The sequence below is a fragment of the Rhynchophorus ferrugineus genome, unplaced genomic scaffold (genome assembly GCF_030347505.1).
Source record: "Rhynchophorus ferrugineus isolate W39M unplaced genomic scaffold, kcgeb_rfMv2 rfM3, whole genome shotgun sequence".
Lineage (NCBI taxonomy): Eukaryota > Metazoa > Arthropoda > Insecta > Coleoptera > Curculionidae > Rhynchophorus > Rhynchophorus ferrugineus.
Window position 1 is genome coordinate 74,103,767 of NW_027472582.1, and position 23,749 is coordinate 74,127,515.

The 23,749-nt window shown below is 33.7% G+C and overlaps 5 protein-coding genes across 8 annotated transcripts in view; 1 reads left to right on the forward strand and 4 right to left on the reverse strand.

Annotated features, from left to right (window-relative positions):
- Positions 1-145: 145 nt before the first annotated feature.
- LOC143192397 (sn-1-specific diacylglycerol lipase ABHD11) lies at positions 146-4,284 on the reverse strand. Of its 3 annotated transcripts, XM_076397749.1 has the most exons (6): positions 3,924-4,284; positions 3,704-3,870; positions 3,555-3,652; positions 3,373-3,504; positions 3,189-3,320; positions 146-383 (listed from the first exon to the last, which is right to left on the reverse strand). In XM_076397749.1, the coding sequence occupies exons 1-6, from the start codon at positions 4,177-4,179 to the stop codon at positions 236-238; spliced, it is 933 nt and encodes a 310-aa protein (XP_076253864.1). In that variant the 5' UTR covers positions 4,180-4,284; the 3' UTR covers positions 146-235. The 3 variants fall into 3 exon arrangements, with proteins under 3 accessions (XP_076253864.1, XP_076253863.1, XP_076253862.1); XM_076397748.1 differs by lacking the exons at positions 3,189-3,320; positions 3,373-3,504; positions 3,555-3,652; positions 3,704-3,870; positions 3,924-4,284 and adding exons at positions 441-572; positions 632-861; positions 1,705-1,909; positions 1,969-2,343; XM_076397747.1 differs by lacking the exons at positions 3,189-3,320; positions 3,373-3,504; positions 3,555-3,652; positions 3,704-3,870; positions 3,924-4,284 and adding exons at positions 441-572; positions 632-861; positions 1,679-1,922; positions 1,969-2,343.
- Positions 4,285-4,596: 312 nt separating this feature from the next.
- On the reverse strand, positions 4,597-10,159 carry LOC143192380 (kelch-like protein 5). Its single transcript, XM_076397709.1, has 7 exons — positions 9,862-10,159; positions 9,640-9,810; positions 9,435-9,587; positions 9,182-9,377; positions 8,461-8,821; positions 8,251-8,394; positions 4,597-5,961 (listed from the first exon to the last, which is right to left on the reverse strand). The coding sequence occupies exons 1-7, from the start codon at positions 9,960-9,962 to the stop codon at positions 5,234-5,236; spliced, it is 1,854 nt and encodes a 617-aa protein (XP_076253824.1). The 5' UTR covers positions 9,963-10,159; the 3' UTR covers positions 4,597-5,233.
- A 297-nt stretch (positions 10,160-10,456) lies between these two features.
- LOC143192389 (uncharacterized) lies at positions 10,457-12,451 on the forward strand. The gene is made up of 4 exons (XM_076397738.1): positions 10,457-10,695; positions 10,753-11,060; positions 11,115-11,265; positions 11,328-12,451. The coding sequence occupies exons 1-4, from the start codon at positions 10,561-10,563 to the stop codon at positions 12,174-12,176; spliced, it is 1,443 nt and encodes a 480-aa protein (XP_076253853.1). The 5' UTR covers positions 10,457-10,560; the 3' UTR covers positions 12,177-12,451.
- Positions 12,452-12,778: 327 nt separating this feature from the next.
- Positions 12,779-14,727, reverse strand: snsl (snustorr snarlik). Of its 2 annotated transcripts, none has more exons than XM_076397760.1 (5): positions 14,543-14,727; positions 13,599-13,679; positions 13,336-13,547; positions 13,145-13,276; positions 12,779-13,090 (listed from the first exon to the last, which is right to left on the reverse strand). In XM_076397760.1, exons 1-5 carry the CDS (start codon positions 14,586-14,588, stop codon positions 12,983-12,985), a joined length of 579 nt encoding a protein of 192 aa, XP_076253875.1. In that variant the 5' UTR covers positions 14,589-14,727; the 3' UTR covers positions 12,779-12,982. The 2 variants fall into 2 exon arrangements, with proteins under 2 accessions (XP_076253875.1, XP_076253873.1); XM_076397758.1 differs by having other exon boundaries at positions 13,330-13,547.
- Positions 14,728-17,713: 2,986 nt separating this feature from the next.
- The window catches only part of Dbx (homeobox protein Dbx), a 31,232-nt gene continuing 25,196 nt past the window's right edge, over positions 17,714-23,749 (reverse strand). The window contains exons 5-6 of the mRNA XM_076397780.1: positions 18,068-18,238; positions 17,714-18,005 (exon numbers count right to left, since the gene is read on the reverse strand). Coding sequence (XP_076253895.1) covers positions 17,847-18,005; positions 18,068-18,238 — 330 coding nt within the window. The 3' untranslated portion in view covers positions 17,714-17,846. The remainder of the gene's footprint in view (positions 18,006-18,067; positions 18,239-23,749) is intronic.

The following is a 23,749-nucleotide window of genomic DNA, read 5'->3' on the forward strand; positions in this document are numbered from 1 at the left end:
TCTAATTGTTATTACCATACAATAAATATAATTGCTTTTGTAACCCAAATTCAAGTGGTTTTTTCAATATAAATAAAAATGTCTTCTTTATTTTGTTATTGTTTATAATTAACCCTCATGCCCATTATAATAAAGTTCAAAATGCTTTTCCAACTATAAACTGTATATTCCAAATAATACAATACCTCTATACAAGAAAACAATTATGTTCAACACGAAAACCAACAACAAATAATCAGGCTGACGATGCCCGATTAAGAAAATCTAACGTCAGCTTCAGGAACTCGTTCGGTTTCTCCGAGTGAACCCAATGTCCAGCGCCTTCTATGTATTTTAGCTGAGCTTTGGGGAAAAGCTTCAGTATCTTGGGGTAGTCACTCTTCCTGAAATAAAGAACGAAAAATCACTGTTTATATCGTCACATTCGCGACACAATTTACTGGATATAATCGGACTTGCCACCCCCGATGAATAAGACAGGTTTTTGGAAATTGACGTTATGTAAATGGGGGAATGACGCAAGTCCGTCGAAATTCTCCAAGAGGGCTCGTAGATTAAATCTCCACGTATAGCTGGAAAGCGAAAATTAACTTGCTAGGTGATGTGATGACGGATGTGGTCGCTGATGTACCTGCCATCGGTGCTCTGCACCAGATTGGTTAACACGAACGTCATCAGTCCCTTTTCCTTCATCACTCGGACGAGATGATTGGTGACGAGGGCCTTGGCTTGGATAGGAGGTAAGTTCTTGGGTAAGTAGAGATGTTTTAGGGCGCGAAGGACATCAGGGATTGCTTTGAAATTATTACTGGTCGATATGGGGGAGACATCGGTCACTATGAGTTTATCCACTAGATCCGGCTGTAAGGGTTTGGTTCATTATTTTGTAGCCTCGTTAATGTTAGGTACTCGAAAAAGCAATCCACGTTTCTATTTCAATTATATTTTATTGAAGTTACTTCAGGTAATTTAAAAAAATTGTTTTGATGTTTATTGTTGCTTCTGACAATTACAAATAAAATTATTCCATTTTTTAACAATTGCCATTACTATTACATTCATAATTAACGTAATTATTGGAGATAAAAGTCTGTATCTTTAAAGGTTGAAAAAATAATCGATATTGCTTGTTCAATACATATAGTGTATCCAAAGTTGCTGTGAACATACGTTATTAAAATGTTTAATGTATTGCCAGTCGCAATTTGTAAATTCGTTTTAGAATCAGACAATATATTCCTTTTCATTTTATTATAGTTAAATTCGAACACGTAACCGAACCAGCCTGTCAAAGTCGTCCGGTTGTCAGACCTATAAAATGTTGTATGTGGCTGTATAATTAACTGTACTTTTTAGATGCTAGATATACAAATAAACTTTGAATAGACTATATAATAGATGCTTTGAACAGTGAACTCACTTTATCAGTATGCCGAATTTATTGTCTATCGCAATGTGTAAGTTCGTTTTAAAATCAGACAATATTTTCCTTGTCATTTTATTCTAGTTAAAATTTGTTAAAGGTTTCGATGACATGTATTGGCTGCCCTATATATTTTTAGTGCTGTTATTTATACCGAAAATATTAATATCGATATTTCCCAAATACTTCATCAGTTTTTGACGTGCCCGGTCCTGATATATAAAAATTAACAACGTGGATTACTTTTTCACGTACCAAACACCACAAGTACGGATCAGTACGTATTTGAGGGCGACCAGCATGCCCACCCTTCCGCCCATATCGTGTCCGATGACGGCGACCTTCTCCAGGCGCATCGTGTATATGAAGTTGACGATGTCCAGCACCAGATCGTCGTAACTGTTGCGCGGCAGGTGGGTAGAATCGCCGTGATTCCTCAGGTCGACCGCGAACACCAACTTCTTCGGTCGGGTGCTCTCGTGGAACCTTCAAAACACGTCTTAACTCCCACGGTACTGCCGTCCGTTTTGTTGTTTAATAATTACCTCTTGCACAGGGAGTGGTAGTTCCCTTTCGAACCGAATATCCCGTGGATCATAATGAGTGGCGTGTGTTGCGAGTCTTTCGATGTTTCGTTCTCGCTCTCCGTGGTCTGATACGAGACGTACGCCAGGTTTATCACCGGTTTTATTTTACTGCTTTTGGTAAGGGTGCTCTTGTATCGGTCATGGATCGATCTCGGGACGAAAACACGTGAATTTTTCGTTAGAAACATCTTTACTTAAACGGGAATAATTTGTTTCTAATCTATCAATGCCAAATCGGTGACAAATGTGTTGTTTCATCGAAAACATCCATTTTCAGGTCTTCTTCTTCGGTCGATGATTGGCGTTGGCACTAAATATGTTGATTTTCCATGCTAAACGTCCTTCGAATCTATTTCGATGTTCCATATTCAATAATTTGCTGTTTCTTTCACGATCTGATTTTGATTTGCTCACTATAGATGTTGGATCCTAAACGCTAATCAAATAAATTCGTATAAAATGTTTTCAGCTCTGCAACTTACTTCCCCATCTTTTAAAATCAAAGATCTGTGATGATATCCTATGAATTACGAGCATCTCCTCTTGGTTCGGAACCTTCTACACTTCCTGCCATCATAGCTCGTTTAGTCCAGATGTTCTGGTCTTTCAAGCCCAAAAATCTATGAATGATTCTCCTGAATAATTGACATTTTCTCTTTATATTATTTGGATTTCTCATATTTGTTTAGAAACTTCTACAGTAAATGGTGACGTTAAAGAAATGTATGCAAAATTCTGTTAGCACTGGTAACTTCAATTTTCTCAGCCCTGGAACCTTTTTCCTGATAGTTAGTCGAAAAATCCAAACTTTAAATGCTTTAATGATTCTTTAAACGACAAACATTGTCTGTATCATCTGAATTTTTTAATTTTTTTAAGAAAATATACATTCTTGGATGTTTCTCATAAAATTTTCCATATTGCTGATAAAAAATCTATGACAAGTTGTCTCAGTGCTCATCCTGCAACTATAAACTCAAGTAGGTACCTATCCAAAAATATGTTGTTGATTACGAAGTTTTACTCTTCCATACTCAGCAACCGTACATGTCCCTTGACAAATTATAAGCTAATATCCGGAGCATTTTATAGAAATAAATATATAGAAATAGAAAAAAATATGTTTAAAACTCTTAATTAATTAGTCTATTATTCCATAAAGAAAAAGACATACTTACGCAATAAAATCAGATTTTTCACCACCAATAAATAAAGTATCACCCAGGTACTTCAAGTCACCAACATTTGGAAAGCGGGCGATACTTTGAAAGTTACTTGTAAGTGATGGAATGTTGATTCTCCATTTGTACCTATAAACACATCATTACCATACATATACGTAAGTATCCTGATGTACCTTACTTCTGATTATCGGTCTCTATTAAATTGGTTAACAGAAAAGCCCTTAGGGATTTATCTGCAATATACTCGGCCAACTGTTGATCAACTACAGCTCTAGCTTGGCTTAGAGGAACATTTGAAGGCAGTTTAATACTAAAACAATACACTAGAATTAGTGTTAATTACGAAGTATTATTATTTACTTGCTCAAAATATCAAATAATTTAGGTAATTCGTTCAGATTGGGACTGGTAGCCGCGGGTGAAATATCTACAACAATAAGTCTTTCAACAAGTTCTGGCTAAAATAATCAATCGAGAGTTATTCAGTTTAAATTGATGAAATGACTAACGTATTTTAATGCGAATAACATTGCACACCGTCCACCCATGGAATGACCCATCAGAGCTATCTTTTGTAGATCATGGTCCTGTAAAAATTGCCTTAAATCAGCTGCTAAATGACCGTAAGTGTGATCTTTGTTGTGCGGGCTGTCCCCATGATTTCTCAAGTCAATTGCTACGAAAAGATGTTATAATTTTAAGATTAAAAATGTAGTAGTTAAGGCATACCTATTACTTTTCTCTGTGGGCTAGTCTTCTGATGAAAAGCTTTACTTAAACTCGTCCAATTCTGTTTGGAACCAAAAAGTCCGTGCAATATCACAAAAGGGTACTCCTTATTAGTTTCCGAAGGCGTCTCGTAAGCAGCAAACGACAATTTCAAAGGTACTAATATTTCAGAGGTCGATAAACATTTAACGGTAATGGTTTTCGTAAGTTTAAAAAACCCTAAAGGCGTTTTTGAAAAACTTATACGAGATAACATTTTTATTATGAAATTACGAAATAGTGAGGTTATGTCTATTATGTGGTTACACAAACTTTATGCAATTCGGATTTTCATTTATATGAACGTCATACCTTATTTGTTCTAAAAATGCAGAGTAGTGTTTAATTACTAAAAGAAATACATATTATATAGTATATAAAAAATATTAGTACTAGATTGAACCAGAAATTACTATAAACTTGATATCGGATGTAGTAATACTTATGCTACTCAGTTTTAATATCAAGATTTTCGAAATCTTATAATATTATTTAAAACTATTTTATATCCTTTAAGTAGTTTCATTGTTAAACTGCAAATTCAAGCGCATTAAAATCATTTGACGGATAACAATATGTTCTTCACTAAAAAAAAATAGAGGAACGTTTGCGTCAGATAAAGTAAATAAACCAGTAATAGTTAAATCGGTTTTATTCTAAAATGCTTATAAATACAAGACACAATTTAAACAAAAAATATCACAATGCGTTCAAATATCGAAGAACATTACCATAGAATCTAAGTCGAAAAATGCACCGATCAAATTGTATTTCAGAAATGCTTTATCACAGGAAATTTCGCAACTCAAAGTACGGACATCTAAAACTCCTCTAAAATTTTCCGGAAGGTTTTAGCTATCTTACGAGTACACAAATCTTAGAATAGCCTAAAATTTAACTTAAACATTATGATGAAGTATAAAACGTCAATAGACGAACAGAGGTGTGCTATTTTAGCTATATCCTCGACTTTGCCAAGGCTAACTAGATTAAACTATAATTGATAAAAAAATGACTATACCTGTATAAAGGTAGACAAAATAATAATGTGTATGCTAAGCCTACTTATATTATATATTTATTGGGAAACAACTGATTCGAATTTTATGTAAAAAAGTGAAATTGTATCGATTATCTTAACTATAAAAAGTAATATATTTTTTTAAGCCTCAGTCTTAATAAAAAATAAATGCTGTAAGGTCAGTCTTGTTATAGAACTTATCCACAAAATTGAAATTTGGCAAACTGGAAGGATGGTTTTCCGGATTGGATCACTCGCTTCGTTCGAGCAGTCGAGCGCCTACTGCGACGGCACAAGCACCAGCTCGTCCGGTCTTTAACTGCGCTAGATGCGACCACTCGTTGGTGATAGGGTCGTAGGCTTCCACGTTCTTCAAATAAACGGTTCCGTCGTAACCACCGACGGCGTAGAGTTTGTCCCCGAAGGGGGCACAGGCCACCGCGTCTCTCTTACCGGACATGGTGCTTACCGTGGTCCAGGTATCGCTGACAGGGTCATAGCGCTCGACGCAATCGAAACGGGACGCGGTCGGGTTGTTGGCCGGAGCGTCCTGGCCCCCAAAAACGTATAGATGACCGTTCGCCGTGGCCACGCCGACGCAGCCCTTGCGGCGGGGCAACGGGGCCGTCAACGTCCACTTGTTGGTGTGCGGATCATAGCACTCGACGGTCCGCAGGCAGTTGGAACCGTCCCTGCCACCCACCGCGTACAGTTTTCCCTTCAAGACGGTGACCCCGGCGGAACAGCGTTGGTTGTGCATGGGCGCTATGTATTGCCAGGTGCGGGTCGCTGGGTCCCACCGTTCCACGGTGCTCAAGTAGCTCCAGCCGTCGTGGCCGCCCACGGCGTACAGGGTGCCGCCGAGGATGGCCACCCCCAGGCCGTGTCGGTGCGTGTTCATCGCCGATAACTGCGTCCATGTGCCGGTCTCTAGGTTCAGGCACTCCATGGTGTTCAGTATCTTTAGACCATCCCTTCCTAAAAATATATTCATAATATACTATTTATATTATGTCAAAGTATTGAAAAGTTAATCTGTACCGATGTAAACACAGAGAAAATAGATATTTAACTTTGTAGGTAATTTTGGAAAAATGTTTCGCGACGTCCAATATCCCAATGTCACCACTTTGAATATTACGTTTTTGAGTCGCTACACTGAGAGCCACAATGGTTTTTGATTGGTTAATTTTATTCCTATCGTGCGTTCCGCTCCCTATATAAAAAAATTTCATGAAAAAATGGAGTCAATGAAAATTATTCCATGCGCATCCCTAAATACAGACGGCATAACCTTGCCAACCGACTGTTACGTTTTCCCACGCTTTGGAGCGGGTTCATCGTGTGCAGTCCACTCGGATGACTATCGATTGGACTTCGGGAGTGAAGTGTTCCATGTTTCATTCATTGACACATATCGACGCAAAAACTCGGGTTATTATGCTTGATCTTCAAACACTGCTCCGGATCATCAACTCGTCGTTGTTTTTGGTCAAAAGTGAGCTCACGCGGCACACACTTTGCACGGAGCTCTCTCATACCTAAATATTCGTGAATGATATGATGAATGTATGATGTCAATTTATGGCCATTCAAAATAATTTTGTGGATTTTTTAAATGTTTTCGTCGGTAACAACCACTTTTGGGCATCCAGTGCGTTCACCGTCTTCGGTGCTCATTTCACCACGTTTAAACTTATCCTTGATGGTTGATTTTCCTGGGACAGTGTATTTTATCAACATGCGAAATTCCTTTTTATCCATTTTTTTCACAATAACAAAAGTTGCTTCACTCAAAATGCTATAATTCACCAACTAATGATTCGACAGCTGTCAAATTTATACACGTACCTTTTGAGGGTAAATGTGACTGCTCTACAAAAACTCTAATAGATCCTATTAAATTAAAGCCAGTAATGAAATGTGAAATGCAATAAATTACCTGAATGGACGATTATAACACCTATCTAGATATTGGACGTCGCCAAACTTTTCACCAGAGTCCCTATTATTCTATGGATGTAAACTATATTCTCCATAGATACATACAAATTATAAAAACTGACCACACTCAGCAATATATATATATATATATATATATATATATATATATATATATATATATATATATATATAGTCGATCCAATAAAATATTGCAGTATTTCCGAATTAAATTGGATTTTTGGTTTACAACTATATAGGCTATTCAAAATAACAGTGAACTCATGTCACAAATTGTAAATTCGTCATAAAATCAAACAATACCTTCCTTCTCATTTTATTCTAGTTAAAAAGAGATACAATGCTTTCTGATAAGTTCAAACCTATAACTTAATCAGCCTCCAAATTCGCCTTCTTGTCAAACGGCTGCAAAATTCTTCAAAACATTAGTGATAATAATTACAGGTTATAAATCGGCGAACGTTGTTTTGGCACTTCGCTTGTTTTGATACATTTCAAATCGTTTTTTATTATTACTCTGATTGAGACCGAGGAAGCCGTTAAAGTGTATACTTGCCAAAGTGTATACTTCAAACAAGAATAGATAATATACGCATTAGATGTACTATAATTTTTCTTTCTTTATTTTATTTACATTAATATTTTGTTATGAAAGAGTCAAAACTAACCGAAACTTAAATTTGATGCGGCAACAATGCGACTTTATAAATGTTTATGACGTGTTTTATTGGAAGGACTATACAATTTTGTTCTAGAACTTACAAATTGATGCACAACTAGCTCACATACACATACAAACTTGTTCAATTTGATAGAAATGAGTACACAAACGCAACCATATTGAAGAAAAAAAGTTTTCATTTATCCCATGTATTACTTCTATTGTTGTTTATTAAATGGTAATCAGACATATTTTGAAAATTTTAATTATATTATAATCAGAAATATTTGAGGTTAAATTTGAAAAGTCAAATATTTACAATTAGTTGTCATTTATATTCGGATCACATCGGTAATTTTCGCACAGGGCTACGTTGCCATTTAGCACAACATATTGGATTTTATTTATTTTTTGACTTAATACTTATACATAATTTGTCGATATATAAGGGTTATGATTTTTATAAAAGTACATTTACTCATTTCTATGTTTTTAATTTAAAAAATTATGAATTACGTATAAAAATCGTGTATTTATCAAAAATTCGACAAGAATCGGCAACATAGCAAAATTGAATTTAAGATATTTAAAAGATTTGCTAGAGTGTTTCACACTGCGTATGTAATGATATTCATTTCACATACCTCCCACAACTAAAAGCTTGTCATCCATCAAGGCTATACCAAACTGCAATCGTCTTCCGCCCATGTGATGGGCTACTGTCCATTTATCTAGTCTCGGGTCATAACTTTCGATTGTCGTCGCTCCTTTGTTATCGTCAATGCCTCCTGCGACATTCCATCAATGATTACCAAATCGCTCAGAGACATAAAATAAAATCTTGTAAAACTTACCCACGATCATCAACCTGCCTATGGTACCTTTCCTTGGCCTGGTCGTCTGGTTAGCCATCTGGATCCTCCTCTCCGGCAGCAAATGGTATTTCATAGCGTTCATGATCAATTTTTGACAGAAGGGATCGCTTCCGATAGCGGGTTCCACCTGATCCGACAAGAAGGCCGGGCTCAAAAACGGTAGTTTGATCAGGGCGAGTAATTTGCCGATGTGTTTCTTCCTTTTCGCCGGGTCGTGTTGTATCCAACTCATCAGAGCGTTGAAGACCTGTTCCTCACTGTGAACGTTCAAGTCATCGCTGGCCAGCAGCTTTGCCATCTGATCGACGCTCAGTTGCAGAAACTCTTGATTTTGGATCACCTAAATGAAAACAGCTTACTTAATGATATCACAAGTGGCAAGAAAATAGATTTTGATACTTTTAATGAAAAATATCGATGTACGGGATGATCTGAATGAAAATCTTATTAATTTAAATATTATAAAAATAACAACCTAAACACTAAATCAAATAATAATTGACAAAGACAGAAGAAAAACTTATTGTCATAATTATACGTCAACTTTATACATAATTTAAACACTTTATACTTAATTATTCCCCATATGTAAATGCAATTCATACAATCTGGCAACATTCCAAACTCAAATATGCTTTATAAAAGATAAATAGGACTATCCATCAAGTGATTAGGTTAGAATCTCCATCTCTGAAATTACCTGCATAAAATGTTGATTGGTGTAGGAATTGGACTCACTTAACAGACTGGGGCATGACTGATACTCGGCGAATATAGAAATACCTAAACAATTACTGGGATGTAATTGATGCACTAAGAACCTGGAACAAGCTTCCACCACCTCATGTAAAAGCATTAGAGATGCGGTTGCTAGAAGTGTTTCTACATTATCCTCTCTAAAAACAACAAACTATTTATATATACATTGTTTGCATAGTGTGCGAAATACACACCTAATTTCGATTGTTCCTGTGTAACAATAATTAACAATAGCCTGTAAGACATCACCATTTATATCAACTAAAGTTACTTCCTTTTGATCATCACTACTGAAACTACTCGTGAACATCGTCGAGAAATATTCACTTGCTGCTGAAAGTACCAATCTACAAAAGAATATTTAGCCATATCACCAATTTCAACACAGAAGCCTTATACTTATGAGCAGAGACTTTTCGTCCATTCTGCCCCGCTATCAACACAACATCACACAATTTCCCAGCATGCAAGTAATTTTTCATGCAGGACAAGCTGTGCTCAGCATGTCCCACACAACTAAAATGTTCATCTTGCGAAGATGTGGCTGAACCGGTTGAAAATAACGAAAGCCTAATTAGAAGTATTGTAAAGTTATATTTTAAACATTCATTTTTATACAACCTGCTGAAATCTCTGGGAAGATTTGGATTACTTCCAGCCATACTACTACTTCCGGAAGTACCTGAATCTTTCGAGGGGCTCATGCTTTCAGACAAAGACATTGCTTTCGCTTCACACCGTGCAAATATTAGGAACAATCAACTCCTTTTTAGCACAGAATATTGGAATTTTGCCATAGCAATCTTTTTTTAATTGGATTTCGTTGTTCTTGGTTAGACAATGGTATCTATGATGAAAAGTAAATAAGACAAAGATATTGTCTGACAGATGTTAAACATCAAAAACACAAGAAACAAAAGGAAAGTGTCAAATGTCATTATCTATTTTGATGTAGTAAACAAACTAAAAATCATGTTAATTGAAAAATATATGATTTTGTTCCAGTAAATTAAACAGTCATGATATAATTTATATTGAATATCAGGATTTGCAATATATCAAATATGAAACAATCGAATTACTATTTCGAGAGACGACATAACGTTAATAAAATAATAAATAAACAATAAGATGATAAAAAATCCAAAAAAAAATATAAATCGAGATATATTTTTGTTTAAATACAAAACAAACTGAATATTCACGCAAATTTTTTGAAATACGATAATGTACAATTTTTTCTTTGATGTATATGTTGACAGATTAGGGAGGTTAACCACAGCCAACTAAAATATACGAAAATTAAAAACATAAAATGTAATGTATAAAATGGATAAGTTCGAAAATGTTTGTTGTATTTGCATACAAAAAGCAGAATTACTGACGAGTTTGAATAATGCTGATGGCCAGAATGTGAAATACATGGATAAATTGTCCTGTTGTGTACCTAAGGAGGTAACGTGTTAATTTGGAAATTTTCTGTTAAAAGTTATTATATATTTAGATTTTCAGACATGGATAGAAAGTTATCAGCTATGCAGTTCTTGTATCAGTCAGTTGGATTCGGCATACGCGTTTGTTCAAACGTGCATCGAAAATGAATTATTTAGGAAACAGAACCTGCAACAGATTGAAAACGATACTGGCAATTGTGATTTGAACGATATCCGTGACTTAAAATATGTTTGCGATTACTGTAACAAATCTTTTCGACAGAAAAAGTATTTAAATCAACACATAACGAAGTCACATTCGAATGTAATCAAGAAAGAAAAAGAGGATCTAGTAACCAATGAATGTTCATTAGAAGGGAAGAAGAGGTATCTAGATGCAAAAAAATGTAGTAAATGAGTTATAATTATTATTGGTCATAGTGATTTGAAGACTGAAGTTGAAAGTAATACGGAATTCATCAAATTCGAACAAAACAAGGAGAATCAAGACGGTGAGCTTGTTGATAGTGACATTGATGATCCAAAAGCCAGTTTGGATGATTATGTGGATAATTGTAGTTCGTATTCAGAGGTATAGAGTTATTTTATATATTTATATGTAGGTAAGTAATCGTCAATTTATGATTATTTCAGCCCGAAATCGATAATAAACCTACAAAACCAAAAATACCAAAGAAGATATCGCGTCAGTGTACACTTTGTCCAGAAATTTTTCCCACAAGGCATGATTGGATTGTTCATATTCGTATGAAGCACACGGTAGAGAAACCTTTTGCTTGCGAAGAGTGCGATGCCCGTTACCTGAATGAATATAGTCTCCTGATACACAAGAGAAAACATACGAACGAGAAACCGTACGTGTGTGCGACCTGTGGCAAGAGTTTTTTCTCGTCGGCAGATCTGAATCATCATAACAAGACACACAATGCAGATAGGGCGTACCAATGCCTGGAATGCGAGCGTTCCTTCAAAACTCACAGTAATTTGAGGACTCACCGGTTGCAGATGCATCTGGATCCTTCAAAGTGGGAGTTTTTATGCAATTTGTGCGATAAAAAGTTTCCGATCCGAGGTAATCTCGTTAAACACCTCAAGAGACACTCGGGTGTCAAGGAGTTCGATTGTCACGTGTGCGGTAAGCGGTTTATCAACAAGGCCGAACTGAAACTTCACCTGAACACTCACACTAATCAGAGAAATTTCGAATGTAAATGGTGCACCAAAGACTACAAGAACAGGGAGGGTTTAAGGCGTCATCTCAAGGTGGTTCACGGAGAGGGTAACTGGAAACCGCCCAAGTCAGAGAAAAGGTTCCTGTGTCCCATGTGTCCTAAGGTATTCGCCTTCAGTAATAAGCTGCAAAGACACATATGCACTCACACCGGAGAAAAACCGTACAAATGCGATTACTGTCAAAAAAGGTTCATTGATAATTATGGAAGAAAAGTTCACTACAAAAAAGATCACAACCTAGATATATGAACTGAAATTGATTTTTTATGAGCTATATTTCGTAATTACTTAAATAATTATATTTATATACCCGCACTTCACAATCTTTTAGCGAAAACTTTCGTTGTTTTCTTTTGACAGGTTTGTTTCTACTTATATATATATAAAACGAAGTAGTCTGCGATTTATATTTATTAGACATTCATTATTAAATTAACAATCAGTATTTTTGATTGATTTAATTTAATAAACTCGCGTAATTATATATACGATTTTATACGATTTTTTAATAAAATATTTTGAATACATATATCGGCGTTTCAATAACCCCTTATTTTATGTAACCTGTAAAAAACAACTCGAAATTATTTGCCTGTTTTTGGCTTGTTTCGCAGATGACTGGATCCATTGATTAAACGTTTAAACAAGTGGTCGAGCAACAGTGTTTGTATTTTAGCAGTGCAACCTTCGTATATATTTTATATATACACATATATTTTATACAATTTTAACTATTTTGACCAATATCTCTAATGTCGAATAGGACGTCATTTGTTTAGCTATTTAGCTAATCTAAAATACCTTTTGTTTTCTTTCATTAGGTTTGTTTTTATTTGCATATTAATATATACTAGTTTCTGATTAATATTTATTAGGTACTCATTACTAAAGTATAATTTTATATAGTTATGTATATAATTTTAAACTTTTTATTAAAATATTTCGAATAAATATGTTAATATTTGAATGATCCCATCAATTGTTTTACATAACCAATTAAATATGACTAGAAATGATTAATGTTTGACAGGAGTTTTACACCACCGTTACATCACTTAATAATGCCTAATGTCATTTGTTTTGTTTGTTTCAACATCAAGGTTATCGGGTAGCAGGGTTTGCGTGTTAACGACGTTTGTATCGTCGATATCTTCGGGAATAACCTAAAGATTTATTATGTCAGTTTTAGTTTTCGGTGAGCGGTTATGAGAATTTACCGATTTAGCATCAATTTCTCCTATGGCTATACCAGGTTTGGGTTTAGGAAGCTCTCTAGATTCGTTATCGACGGTGGTAGTTTTTTTACTCCAAGCTTGTAACCATTTCTGACCTTCCGACTTAGGAGTGTTCTAAAATGAAAACAAAAATTGGATTACATGCTTTAAAATATTCATTTTCAAACCTGAACTTCAACAACTTGTTGTTTTTCTTTCTTTTCCTGTTGCCTTTTGGCGTACAGTGTATTGGCCAAATTATTTATGGTATTTCGTTTGTTCGCGTTGTCACCACCACCTTGGTTTCCCAACGGTTGAGTGTTGAGTTGCGGTCCCAGTTCTACCATCACCTGAAAATCGGCCCTGTTACCCAAACGAAAGCCCCATCCTATTCTCGAATCCGTTCCTAAATAATATAAATTAATAAAACTGTCCTTAATAAATTTTGTATACGCACCTTTTTTTAAAGTTGGAATATTCGAATAAATGACAGATAAAATTGATGGCAGTTCATCTGGCACGATAAAGGACTTTGAATCTGGAGTAGAAAAATATTAAGTATAAACACTTTTTGAAGTAAGAATATTGCTATAAGTATTTATTAGTGCTACATATTTTAAGTACAGTCAATGTACAAAAAATGTATTATGAGTTAAACTATAAGTATCGGGAATAGAATTATCAAGTTCGCCATGAAAAACAAATTTTATGTTAAATAGTGCATAATTTAGTAGTTCATGTCAGTGGTTCTATATGCAATTTGGGTGAATTATATTTGAGTAATGACTGATTGATATGGGTTTATTATTAAGAAAATGGTATTTATATCGCATTCGTATCGCAAGTCTTAAACTGACAGATTTGTTGTTCTTTGACTTGACTGTGCTAGTGTATAAAAATATTTTCTAGTTAATCTAATCCAAATGTTTGTTATTTGTTAAATTTGATAGTCATATTTGCACCGCAAGGCACACTTGATTGAATAATAATGCATTCTATTAAAAAAACTGCCGGAATTCGATCATTTGAATGTCATTTGTCATTTTGTTTGTCGACAGTGTCCGTTTTTTATCAGTTCATTTAAATTTTTTTGTGATTTTTTAATAAAAGATAGACACATGGAATAGAGATGGATTTGTTTCATGCTGTTAATTTTGATGATTTTTTGCAATCAGTTAAAACAATAGATATTTTGGGTTCTGTTGGTCAGCTCCCGGTACTTTTTCTATTAAAATGCATTAATATATAATTGTTTCTAAAAAAAATAATGCAGTATTACATTTTTTATGATATTCTTCTTATTATAAAAGATTTCTACACAAATGAACTAGACTGAAAACGAATGATATAATTTAATGGAATATTCAAGGCTGTAAATATATGAAACTGATATATACTTACCACAAATACACATAAAAATACATAAAATACCAACGGCGACTTTCATTTTCTTCAATATTGTCCGACTTTCTATTTTAACGATGCTTTAACCACTTTCATTTAAAGAAGAAACTAATAATGTTTGGTTGTAGTGTTAGTTCGCCGAGGTATGTAAAATATTAATTGCAACGAAAGATCTTAACGCGTCCACTAGCTAAGTGCCGTTGCAACTAAGACGGGCGCACTTTCGATTTCATGGAGTACCACCTATAAAAGTGACCTGTTGCGGACATTCTTAGGTCTGTTGCGTGATGGTTTACCGTCCTTGACACGGTGGTACAATTCACTAGGTTTTTGATGACAGACGCGATGGGACTGGCATCCGATAATGTTCCTTGTTGGCTTACTTATACGCAGGAGAAAGACGTACGCGATTTGAATTGTTAGAGATTCGTTATACGGTCAAATGCGTTAGTATTAAAATAGAAGAATTTTGCTTCAGCTGATATTTGATTCAAAGAAAAACAATAGAGAAACCCTAACAATCGTTCCACTGTTATAATTACTTCAGTAGTTTTTTTGATGCTGCGTCAAATTTCACCTTTATCAAAAATCCTGTAAAATTTGAATATTTATCAAACATTTAATAAATGTGTCAAATTTGGCATTTATTAAATGTTATGTCAAATGTGATATCTCAAACGCCGTGTCAAATTTGACATTTATCAAAAATCCTGTAAAATTTGAACATTTATCAAACATTGTGTCAAATTTGACATTTATCAAATGTGTCAAATTTGATATTCATTATATGTTATGTCAAATTTGACATTTATCAAATATTCTGTCAAATTTGATACTTATAAAATGTGTCAAATTTGACATTTATTAAACGTTATGTCAAGTTTGACATCTATCAAACGTCGTGTTAAATTTGAGATTTATCAAATGTGTTAAATTTGATATTTATTATAGTTATGTCAAATTTGACATTTACCAATCTGTCAAATTTGATACTTATCAAATGTGTCAAATTTGACATTTATCAAATATTATGTCAAATATGATATTTACCAAATTGCATGTCAAATTTGACATCTATCGACCGTTGTGTACAATTTGACATTTATCAAAAAAAAATATCCAATACAATTCTAAATACTACATGTTAGCACCATAACCTATTTGTGATTGATATTAAGTGTCAGATATGCCATTTTTCAAACCGCAACGTCACTTATTTTGTACGTAATTGATATCATGTGTCAAATTTGTTTAATCTTTATAAGTACTAAACAGTGTTGACACGAATTGTTAATATTGTAATTTTATTAATTACAAAAACGTTTTGGGTAGAAATAATTAACATAATTTAAGATATATTGACATCTAATGTCAAAATTGACAACATATTTTCTTATGTTTTGATACAAAAACATTTTGTATTAACATTGACACCAAATGTCAAAAGAGGCTGATATTATTTGATATATATTTCGATATGCGAGAGGCTGTATAGACAACATAAATTTGTAATGTCTCAAAATTGATAAATGTCAAATATTTTTTTAATGTAGTTTAAAAAAATAAGTAGTATTTAATTTTTTTTCTTATTAATAACATTATTCTAGGCAAAAAATATCTCCTAGTCAATCTAACTTAAATGCATATATTTGTGAGTCATAATATCTGGCGTTTTATACCAATATATATTTAAATATTTCTTTAACAGTAGTTGTATGATTTAATATATAATGGATCGATAGAAGAAAACTTCAGTTTTATTTTACGATATTTTATTATAACGGTATCTTATCACCACTCAGTATGATATAAGTAAAAATGTACCGAGTACTGTAGTATGTACTGATTCTGTGTTCTTAATTATTTTTAATTGTTTGTAAATAATCTTTAATTGATTTTATAAACCGTATAAACATTAACATTAACATAAAACAGCTAACGTAAGATTAAATAACTCTATAACTAACTGATAAATACGATATTTATTTTAATTGAATCTTGGAATAAACATATTTGCCTTGTGTACAAAGGAAAAGGATATATTTGCATTAGATGGTGTGGTATCAAGGACTGAATAATTAACGCTGCAAGAAACTGCACTCTCCGATAAATGGGCTGCTAGAACAAAGCTAAGATATTAATTAGCTTTTCAACTGCATTGTTTATCCAGTTGGCTTTGAAGTTCGCTCGCGATTTCATAATCACGTCTATACCACTCGCTAAATATATTGAATAGAGCATTATCGATAAAATTGTGGATGAACTTTTATAATATTCAGACTATTAATATTAATATAGTGATTGTTGGAGTTGTAATACTACCGGCATTTTAAGTTGTTTAAATTGCATTATATATTTTTTATTTGCTATAACAGAAATATTAGTATATTGAAAATTGTTTAGATAATACTAGTGTTGACGAAATGGCGAAGGAAATTATATAGAAATAAAATATTATAGAAACATAATTTGTATAATTATATTGTGTGTTACGATGTACAGATGGCGCTGGTAATAGTTAATAATTTCATAGTTTAGTGTACTTTTGGGCAAAAGAGTTGAACTAGTTTGTAAGATATCTTAGATTCTAGATTTTGGGTCACAGTTAAAAGGCTTTGTTTTAAATAAGACAAGTGATTTCAAGTAAAATTTTTATTTCATATTTTTTTTCTTTAGTTTATACACATGTTTATGATATATTAAAAGTTAAATAACTAATATGTACAAAATATCTGCTGTAACAGTTCGGATAACTTAATTTAATAAAGTTAAAATCATTAATCCAGTTTACAGGGTAACTATTTCAATATATATTTACAGAAAAGTATTCGATAAAGTAAATAAAAGAAAGTACTTTTTTTTTGACATATGTGACCGAAAATACACTTGGCATGTCAACGATGCCATTCAAAATGACATCTATATTTACACGAAGTACGCGTGCTTTTATTTACAGACCGAAACATGACGTGAACATCTGGGTTGAGTCGAAGCTAGTTATTTACAGGAAAGGAGCAGGTTAAAAAATATCATCGATCTGTGTGAAGATATAAATATAGAGAAATGTCTAGAGGTGGTAACTTTATGAGAGATTTTGATAAATTGTTTCGCGACGCCTTCTACTAGTGGCGCTGTTATCAGACTTTTTACAATAGGACGTACGTCGTATATAAAATGACACCAGGGCAACTGTTGGTGAGATAGACACAAACCTTTCTCGCCTTCTAAGTAAGTTACCACTCTAGGTTATGCTCTATTGACACAATTTTGTATATTATTATTGTTTTGGGCTGGTATTAAATCACGTGACGTTTATTTCCTCGTCGCTGTCATTCGAACTGTCATAATCCATCGGGTCGTAGTGAGCGGCCGAATAAAGTGACGGATGTGCTTCGCCTGAACTTGTCGTGTCCTGTACGGACATCTGGCGGTCGGTCGGGGAACTGGCCGGCGAGATATCCTGTCGAAATAACACAGCCCTTAAGTATATGGACGTTTGAGTCGGATTAAGTTGTGCGTTACCTGGACGTCGGTGAGGTCCAATTTCGGGCGATCCCCGTCGGCGTCGCTGAGATCGGGATGCGGATTGTTTTTGTTGGGTAGGGTCTGTTCCCGGCTACCCCCCGCCGCTAGTAGTTCCCGCTCCTTCGAATTCCGCCATTTCATTCGTCGGTTTTGGAACCATATTTTTACCTAGAATATAAAATATGAATGATAAGTCGATTTAATCTAAATGTGGCAGATGTGAGTGTCAAAATTGTCGGATTATTCCAAACACTTGAACGATAGTAAATGAAACAACTAGCAATTTTATTCTAAATATAGCAAACAAAAAAATAAAGTTGATTTTTCATCAACATAACGTATGTGTGAATGATATTTAGAAAAAGAGGACTTTATGTTATCATCACATTTACATCAAATGTCAAGATTTTATTGGCTAACAAATACAATTAATTTGTTTGTATTTAATTTTTTTAATTATATTTGCATATATTTTTAATATGACATAATTTATATATGACATTTTTCAAAATTTAAAAACTATCATAATTATTTGTTTAAATTATGTTTCTACAAGCAGATCGAAATTATCCTCTAATCATTTCAATCCAAATTTATGATTGATTGATATGATTAAATACCAAAAAATGACAGTCTGTTAACAACTATTAATTTAAATTTTAAATTATATTACTACATGAAAAACGATATAACCCTGCCAATAATCAATCCGGTCAATCAAATCCGAATACGATAAAGTCAAAAGTCAACTGACAGAACTGTCAAAATTCTGTCATTACATTTACATCAATTGTTAGCATTTTTTAAGTTAAAATATAGAACTAAATAGTTTGTACCTAATTTATCAAATTATACTTGGATATATTTTTAAAATTAAATATGCCATCTTTCAAAAATTTAAAACCGTCATTTTTATTTTTTAAATTGTTACTCCATCAAAAATGACATTACCCTGTCAATAATCAATCCGGTCAATCAAATCCAAATACGATAAAGTCAAAAGTCAACTAATGACAGAACTGTCAAAATTCTGTCATTACGTTTACATCAATTGTTAACTTTTCTTAAGTTAAAATATAGAACTAAATAGTTTGTACCTAATTTTTCAAATTATATTTGGATATATTTTTAAAATTAAATATGCCAACTTTCAAAATTTTAAAATTGTCATTTTTATTTTTTAAATTGTTACTACATCAAAAATGATATTATCTTGTCAATAATCAATCCGGTCAATCAAATCCAAATACGATAAAGTCAAAAGTCAACTAATGACAGAACTGTCAAAATTCTGTCATTACATTTACATCAATTGTTAGCATTTTTTAAGTTGAAATATAGAACTAAATAGTTTGTACCTAATTTTTCAAATTATATTTGGATATATTTTTAAAATTAAATATGCCAAATTCAAATAGGATAAAGTTAAATGTCAAAAAATTACAGAACTATCAGAAATTTAATTTATTCTATCCACAATCCTATCATCAATTTCACATCAAGTGTCAACACTTTATTAGCTAACAAATAAAAGTAAATTGTTCTATTTATTTAAAAAAGTTATATTTGCATGTTTTTTATGTTTTTAAAAATAAATATGACATTTAAACAAAAATTCAAAACTAGAAACTAAGAAATTTTCCTCTAGTTAATCCATTTCAAATATGGCACGATCAAATGTCAAAACTGACAGCACCGTTAACAAATACATTTATTCTATCGTCAAGTTTATATCAAATGTTTTTAGCTAATCAAAACTAAATTGTTTCTATTTAAAATGATCCTATAGTTAATGCAATTCAAATTTCATACAATCAAATGTCAAAACTGACAGAACTAATGTCTAATAACGAAATTATTTTTCAGATAACCTAACCTAAACGTCAAAACTGACACAAGTCCTATATTTCCCGGTCAACCCTCTATTACTCCAATACAAATTACTTAACTCGGCTTCGCTGCTTCTCGTACAACGGTTTCTTTGTTTCAATGACGTTGCGTAACGTCCCGCTCGTTCTGCGGTGCCGCCATCTATACCGAGCGAAAACTGCCCGATATTAAATTGCCGGAGTATTCGTTTTGCCGGACTTTTTACGCCCGACGCCGGAATACCCAAGGCCCGCTTCTCCATTGGCCGCGCTTCTTCCTTACGTAATCTTGGCTCCGCCCCGACCAAGGAGGCGGCGGTGGGGGTACGACGATTGAACGGCTGCCGTGGGTGGGGAGTGAGGGCCTCTTAAACGCTCGTTTAAATCGGCGCATTCGCGATTAAAATCTAATTTAATAGTAGTTTAGCGAGATTGCGACTGAGTTGATTGTTTAATGCGACCGGGTGGGTGGAGGTTGAAGGGTTGTTAGAGCGAGACGGAGGGCGCGAGAGGAACGGCGGCCGGGGGGCGGGGGGTTTATTGCCGGGAAATGCGCCAGACGATTTGGGATAATGGAAAACTCTATGTTTATTGCAGTTGTACGAGTTCTAGAGTTGATTTGAAACAGCGAACGTTGGAAATTGAAATTGTACGTAATGTTTTGTCGGTTGTATATATGTTTCGCGTTGTAATCGGCTCTGATGTAAAGTACAGTCGGGAAATTTTTTTAGGGGGGGGGTTGGTTTGGGTGATGTTTAACTATCTATATAGATTTAGATTTTACTTTTTGCTCACAATCAAACGTCAAAACTGACAAATATTTCTTTAAATATGGTTCATAAAAATAAATTAATTTTAAGCTTGTATGAATTAAATGGCTTGAAGTGTCAGAACATATAACCGAATCGGTTATTACAGGCGGGCCATGTTGCCGAATGCTCGCAAAATTCTTGAAAACATTAGTTATAATATTTATAGGTTATATATCGGAAAACATTCTAAATTCTTACTTAATTCTTACTATCCAAACTTAATACGGCAACATCATAAAATATAACAGATCAATTCATTAAAGTCCCCGGCCTACTATAGTAAAACACATTTTTTTCGCAAAATTAGTTTTTTTTTATTTAACACAATTATCTTCAAGGGCGATACACTGATTATAGCGACCTTCTGACTTTTCGATACCATTTTTGTAGTACGATTTATCGCTTGATTCAAAATAGGCCTCAGTTTCGGCGATCACCTATTCATTCGACAAACATTTCTTCCCAGCGAGCATTCTTTTCAGATCTGAGAACAGAAAATAGTCGCTGGTGGCCAGATCTGGAGAATACGGTGGTTGAGGAAGTAATTCGAAGCCCAATTCATGGATTTTTGACACTGTGCATTGTCTTGGTGAAGCAGCACTTTCTCTTTCTTCAAATGCGGCCGTTTTTTTGGCGATTTCGTCCTTGAAACGGTTCAATAACACTATGCAAAAGATATCCTTTCGTACACTCTCACAGGGCATAAGGTTTAAATAGTGTAAAGATAACACTCGGAGAGGTTTGATGGAACTTCCAGACATTACCTTAAAAATAATTAAATTTAAAGAAGGAACATATACTATTTGAATTTGTGTATCTTGATGAATGAACTTGAATATTACAAAATGGTTCAGTGTGGCATTCTTGGCAAGACAGCAACAAAAAAAGTGTAAAGATAAAAAAAAGTTGCTGGAAAAGGTAAAAGTTACAATCCAATGCTAGATTAGGTTTTGTTGGTATTATTTTTATTAATTATTAATTGATGAGCAAACTGTTACCGCGTAACTATTGTCAATTGCTGGAGTCATATTTATTCGGAAGAAAATTTAGAGTATCGTACGAAATGGCCTTCTCGACATATAAAAATATCTCGGCTGGAGTTCCACAAGGTAGCGTCTTAGGACCTCTCCTGTATCTGCTCTACACTGCTGACATTCCAACAACAAAAGAAACACTTCTTGGAACCTTTGCTGATGACACAGTTATTATGGCAAAAGATACATCTCTGCCTAGGGCAATAGAAAAAGTGCAAGTGGCAGTCAACAAAATCTACAAATGGACAAAAGATTTGAAAATTCAACTTAATAGCTCCAAATCTGTCCACGTTAATTTTGCATTGCGGCGAAATAATAAAAACTTAATTATATCACTCAATGGATGCCCGATTCCTCAAGCAGAATCAGCAAAATACCTTGGAATACATCTTGACGGTAGATTAAATTGGAAGCACCACGTTAGACAAAAAGCAAAATACATTAGAACCAAAGTAAAACAACTATACTGGTTAGTCGGAAGATACTCCCAACTTGATCTAAAATCAAAGAGATTGATCTATAATACAATTATAAAACCAATTTGGACCTATGGGGTGCAAATATGAGGTTGCACTAAAAAGTCAAATCAGTTAGTCATACAACGCTGTCAAAACAAGGTTCTTCGATTGATTACCAATGCCTATCGCTATGTAACCAACGAATAACTGCACGATGACCTGGAAATCAAATGGATTTGCGAAGTTGTGCAGGATTTGGCCTTGAAACACGAAATAAGATTACTAAATCATACTAATGTGGAAGCAATACAACTGTCGGACAGCGCGCAGGATGTTAGGAGATTGAAACGAACAAAACCATACGAACTTGTGTGAACATTTAGTGTGTATTATTAGTGTAAACTATAGCTATAAGTTAAAATTAATAAATAATTATAATTTTATAATTGAGGAATACATACTGATGTATTTTCTCGCACTCGTCTTGCCTGTTAATTAATCCAAGCACATAGGAAAAGTAGTAATAAATTAATTGTAATAATAATAATTAAGATTGTACTAAGCGTATCTAATAAAGATGTTACAAAAAAATTTATTAATTGCAGATATATTGCTGGTCGGGAAGGATATTCCATCAAAAACTGTTTAGATATGTGGAAGGAAGCATTGTCAACCATAACAGCTTTGGTTTGGATGAACTTGATAAGACAGTAATTGATGAATGGTGGAATCGTGAACATTTTTTAGACAGATTAGAAATTAATAGTTTAGTGACTGAATTGGACAGTGAGTCAGAAAGTGAAAGTGACTGAAGGAAACTTTCAGGATATGTGATAATGCTGTGCAATGCTGGAAATACCTGAGACACAGTAATGAGAGTGGAAACAACTAAAGGTATGCACATAATTAATTGAATATAATTGTAGAAAATAGTATTATAGGACGTGAAAGATTTGTGCGCACAGATATGCTTGTAATTGTTCAAAATTAAATATGAACATTAGGTTAGAAAGTATGAGGAGTGAATGAATATTAAATGTTTTGTGGATTTGGTAAATGCATTAGACAGATTTCAGTGATTAATTTTATGAAGAACGGTGTACACAGATAGTAGCAGTAGAAATAAAAATATAGTGATACCAAGATGACTTGGTATGTAAACACACCATCAAAGGAAACAAGAATTAAACGTAAAATGGTAAATGTGCTCTCGAATGAAAGTAAAATACGTTTCTCAGATATACAATTGTCAATTAGGTGGATTAGGTCTCCAATTGGGCACCACTACATAAAAAACGCGCCTAGAAACTCTACTTCATGGGTGGTGTGGAAAAGAGTTCAGTGTAAACGAAACAAATCTAACCTACAAACTATTATACCTGAGTCCTTAATTGTAGTTTAAAGTCCTTCGATAATATATGTATTAGATGTACTATAATGGCAAAATCACTACATAGTATAAAACAAAGTCGCCTTTTCTGTCCCTATATCCCTATGTGCGCTTAAA

Coding starts and splice junctions, on each gene's coding strand:
- LOC143192397 (XM_076397747.1), bottom strand. CDS start 2,198: ATGTTTCTAACGAAAAATTCACGTGTTTTCGTCCCGAGATCGATCCAT. Junction 862..1,678: donor ATCCGTACTTGTGGTGTTTG/GTACGTGAAAAA, acceptor AAACCCTTACAG/CCGGATCTAGTGGATAAACT. Junction 384..440: donor GGCAAGTCCGATTATATCCA/GTAAATTGTGTC, acceptor TCTTTATTTCAG/GAAGAGTGACTACCCCAAGA.
- LOC143192380 (XM_076397709.1), bottom strand. CDS start 9,962: ATGTCTTTGTCTGAAAGCATGAGCCCCTCGAAAGATTCAGGTACTTCC. Junction 9,811..9,861: donor CTTCCCAGAGATTTCAGCAG/GTTGTATAAAAA, acceptor ACTTCTAATTAG/GCTTTCGTTATTTTCAACCG. Junction 8,822..9,181: donor CCAATCAACATTTTATGCAG/GTAATTTCAGAG, acceptor GTTTTCATTTAG/GTGATCCAAAATCAAGAGTT.
- LOC143192389 (XM_076397738.1), top strand. CDS start 10,561: ATGTATAAAATGGATAAGTTCGAAAATGTTTGTTGTATTTGCATACAA. Junction 11,061..11,114: donor TCATTAGAAGGGAAGAAGAG/GTATCTAGATGC, acceptor TATTGGTCATAG/TGATTTGAAGACTGAAGTTG. Junction 11,266..11,327: donor ATTGTAGTTCGTATTCAGAG/GTATAGAGTTAT, acceptor TGATTATTTCAG/CCCGAAATCGATAATAAACC.
- snsl (XM_076397758.1), bottom strand. CDS start 14,588: ATGAAAGTCGCCGTTGGTATTTTATGTATTTTTATGTGTATTTGTG. Junction 13,680..14,542: donor TATTTTTATGTGTATTTGTG/GTAAGTATATAT, acceptor TTTCTACTCCAG/ATTCAAAGTCCTTTATCGTG. Junction 13,548..13,598: donor TATTCCAACTTTAAAAAAAG/GTGCGTATACAA, acceptor TATATTATTTAG/GAACGGATTCGAGAATAGGA.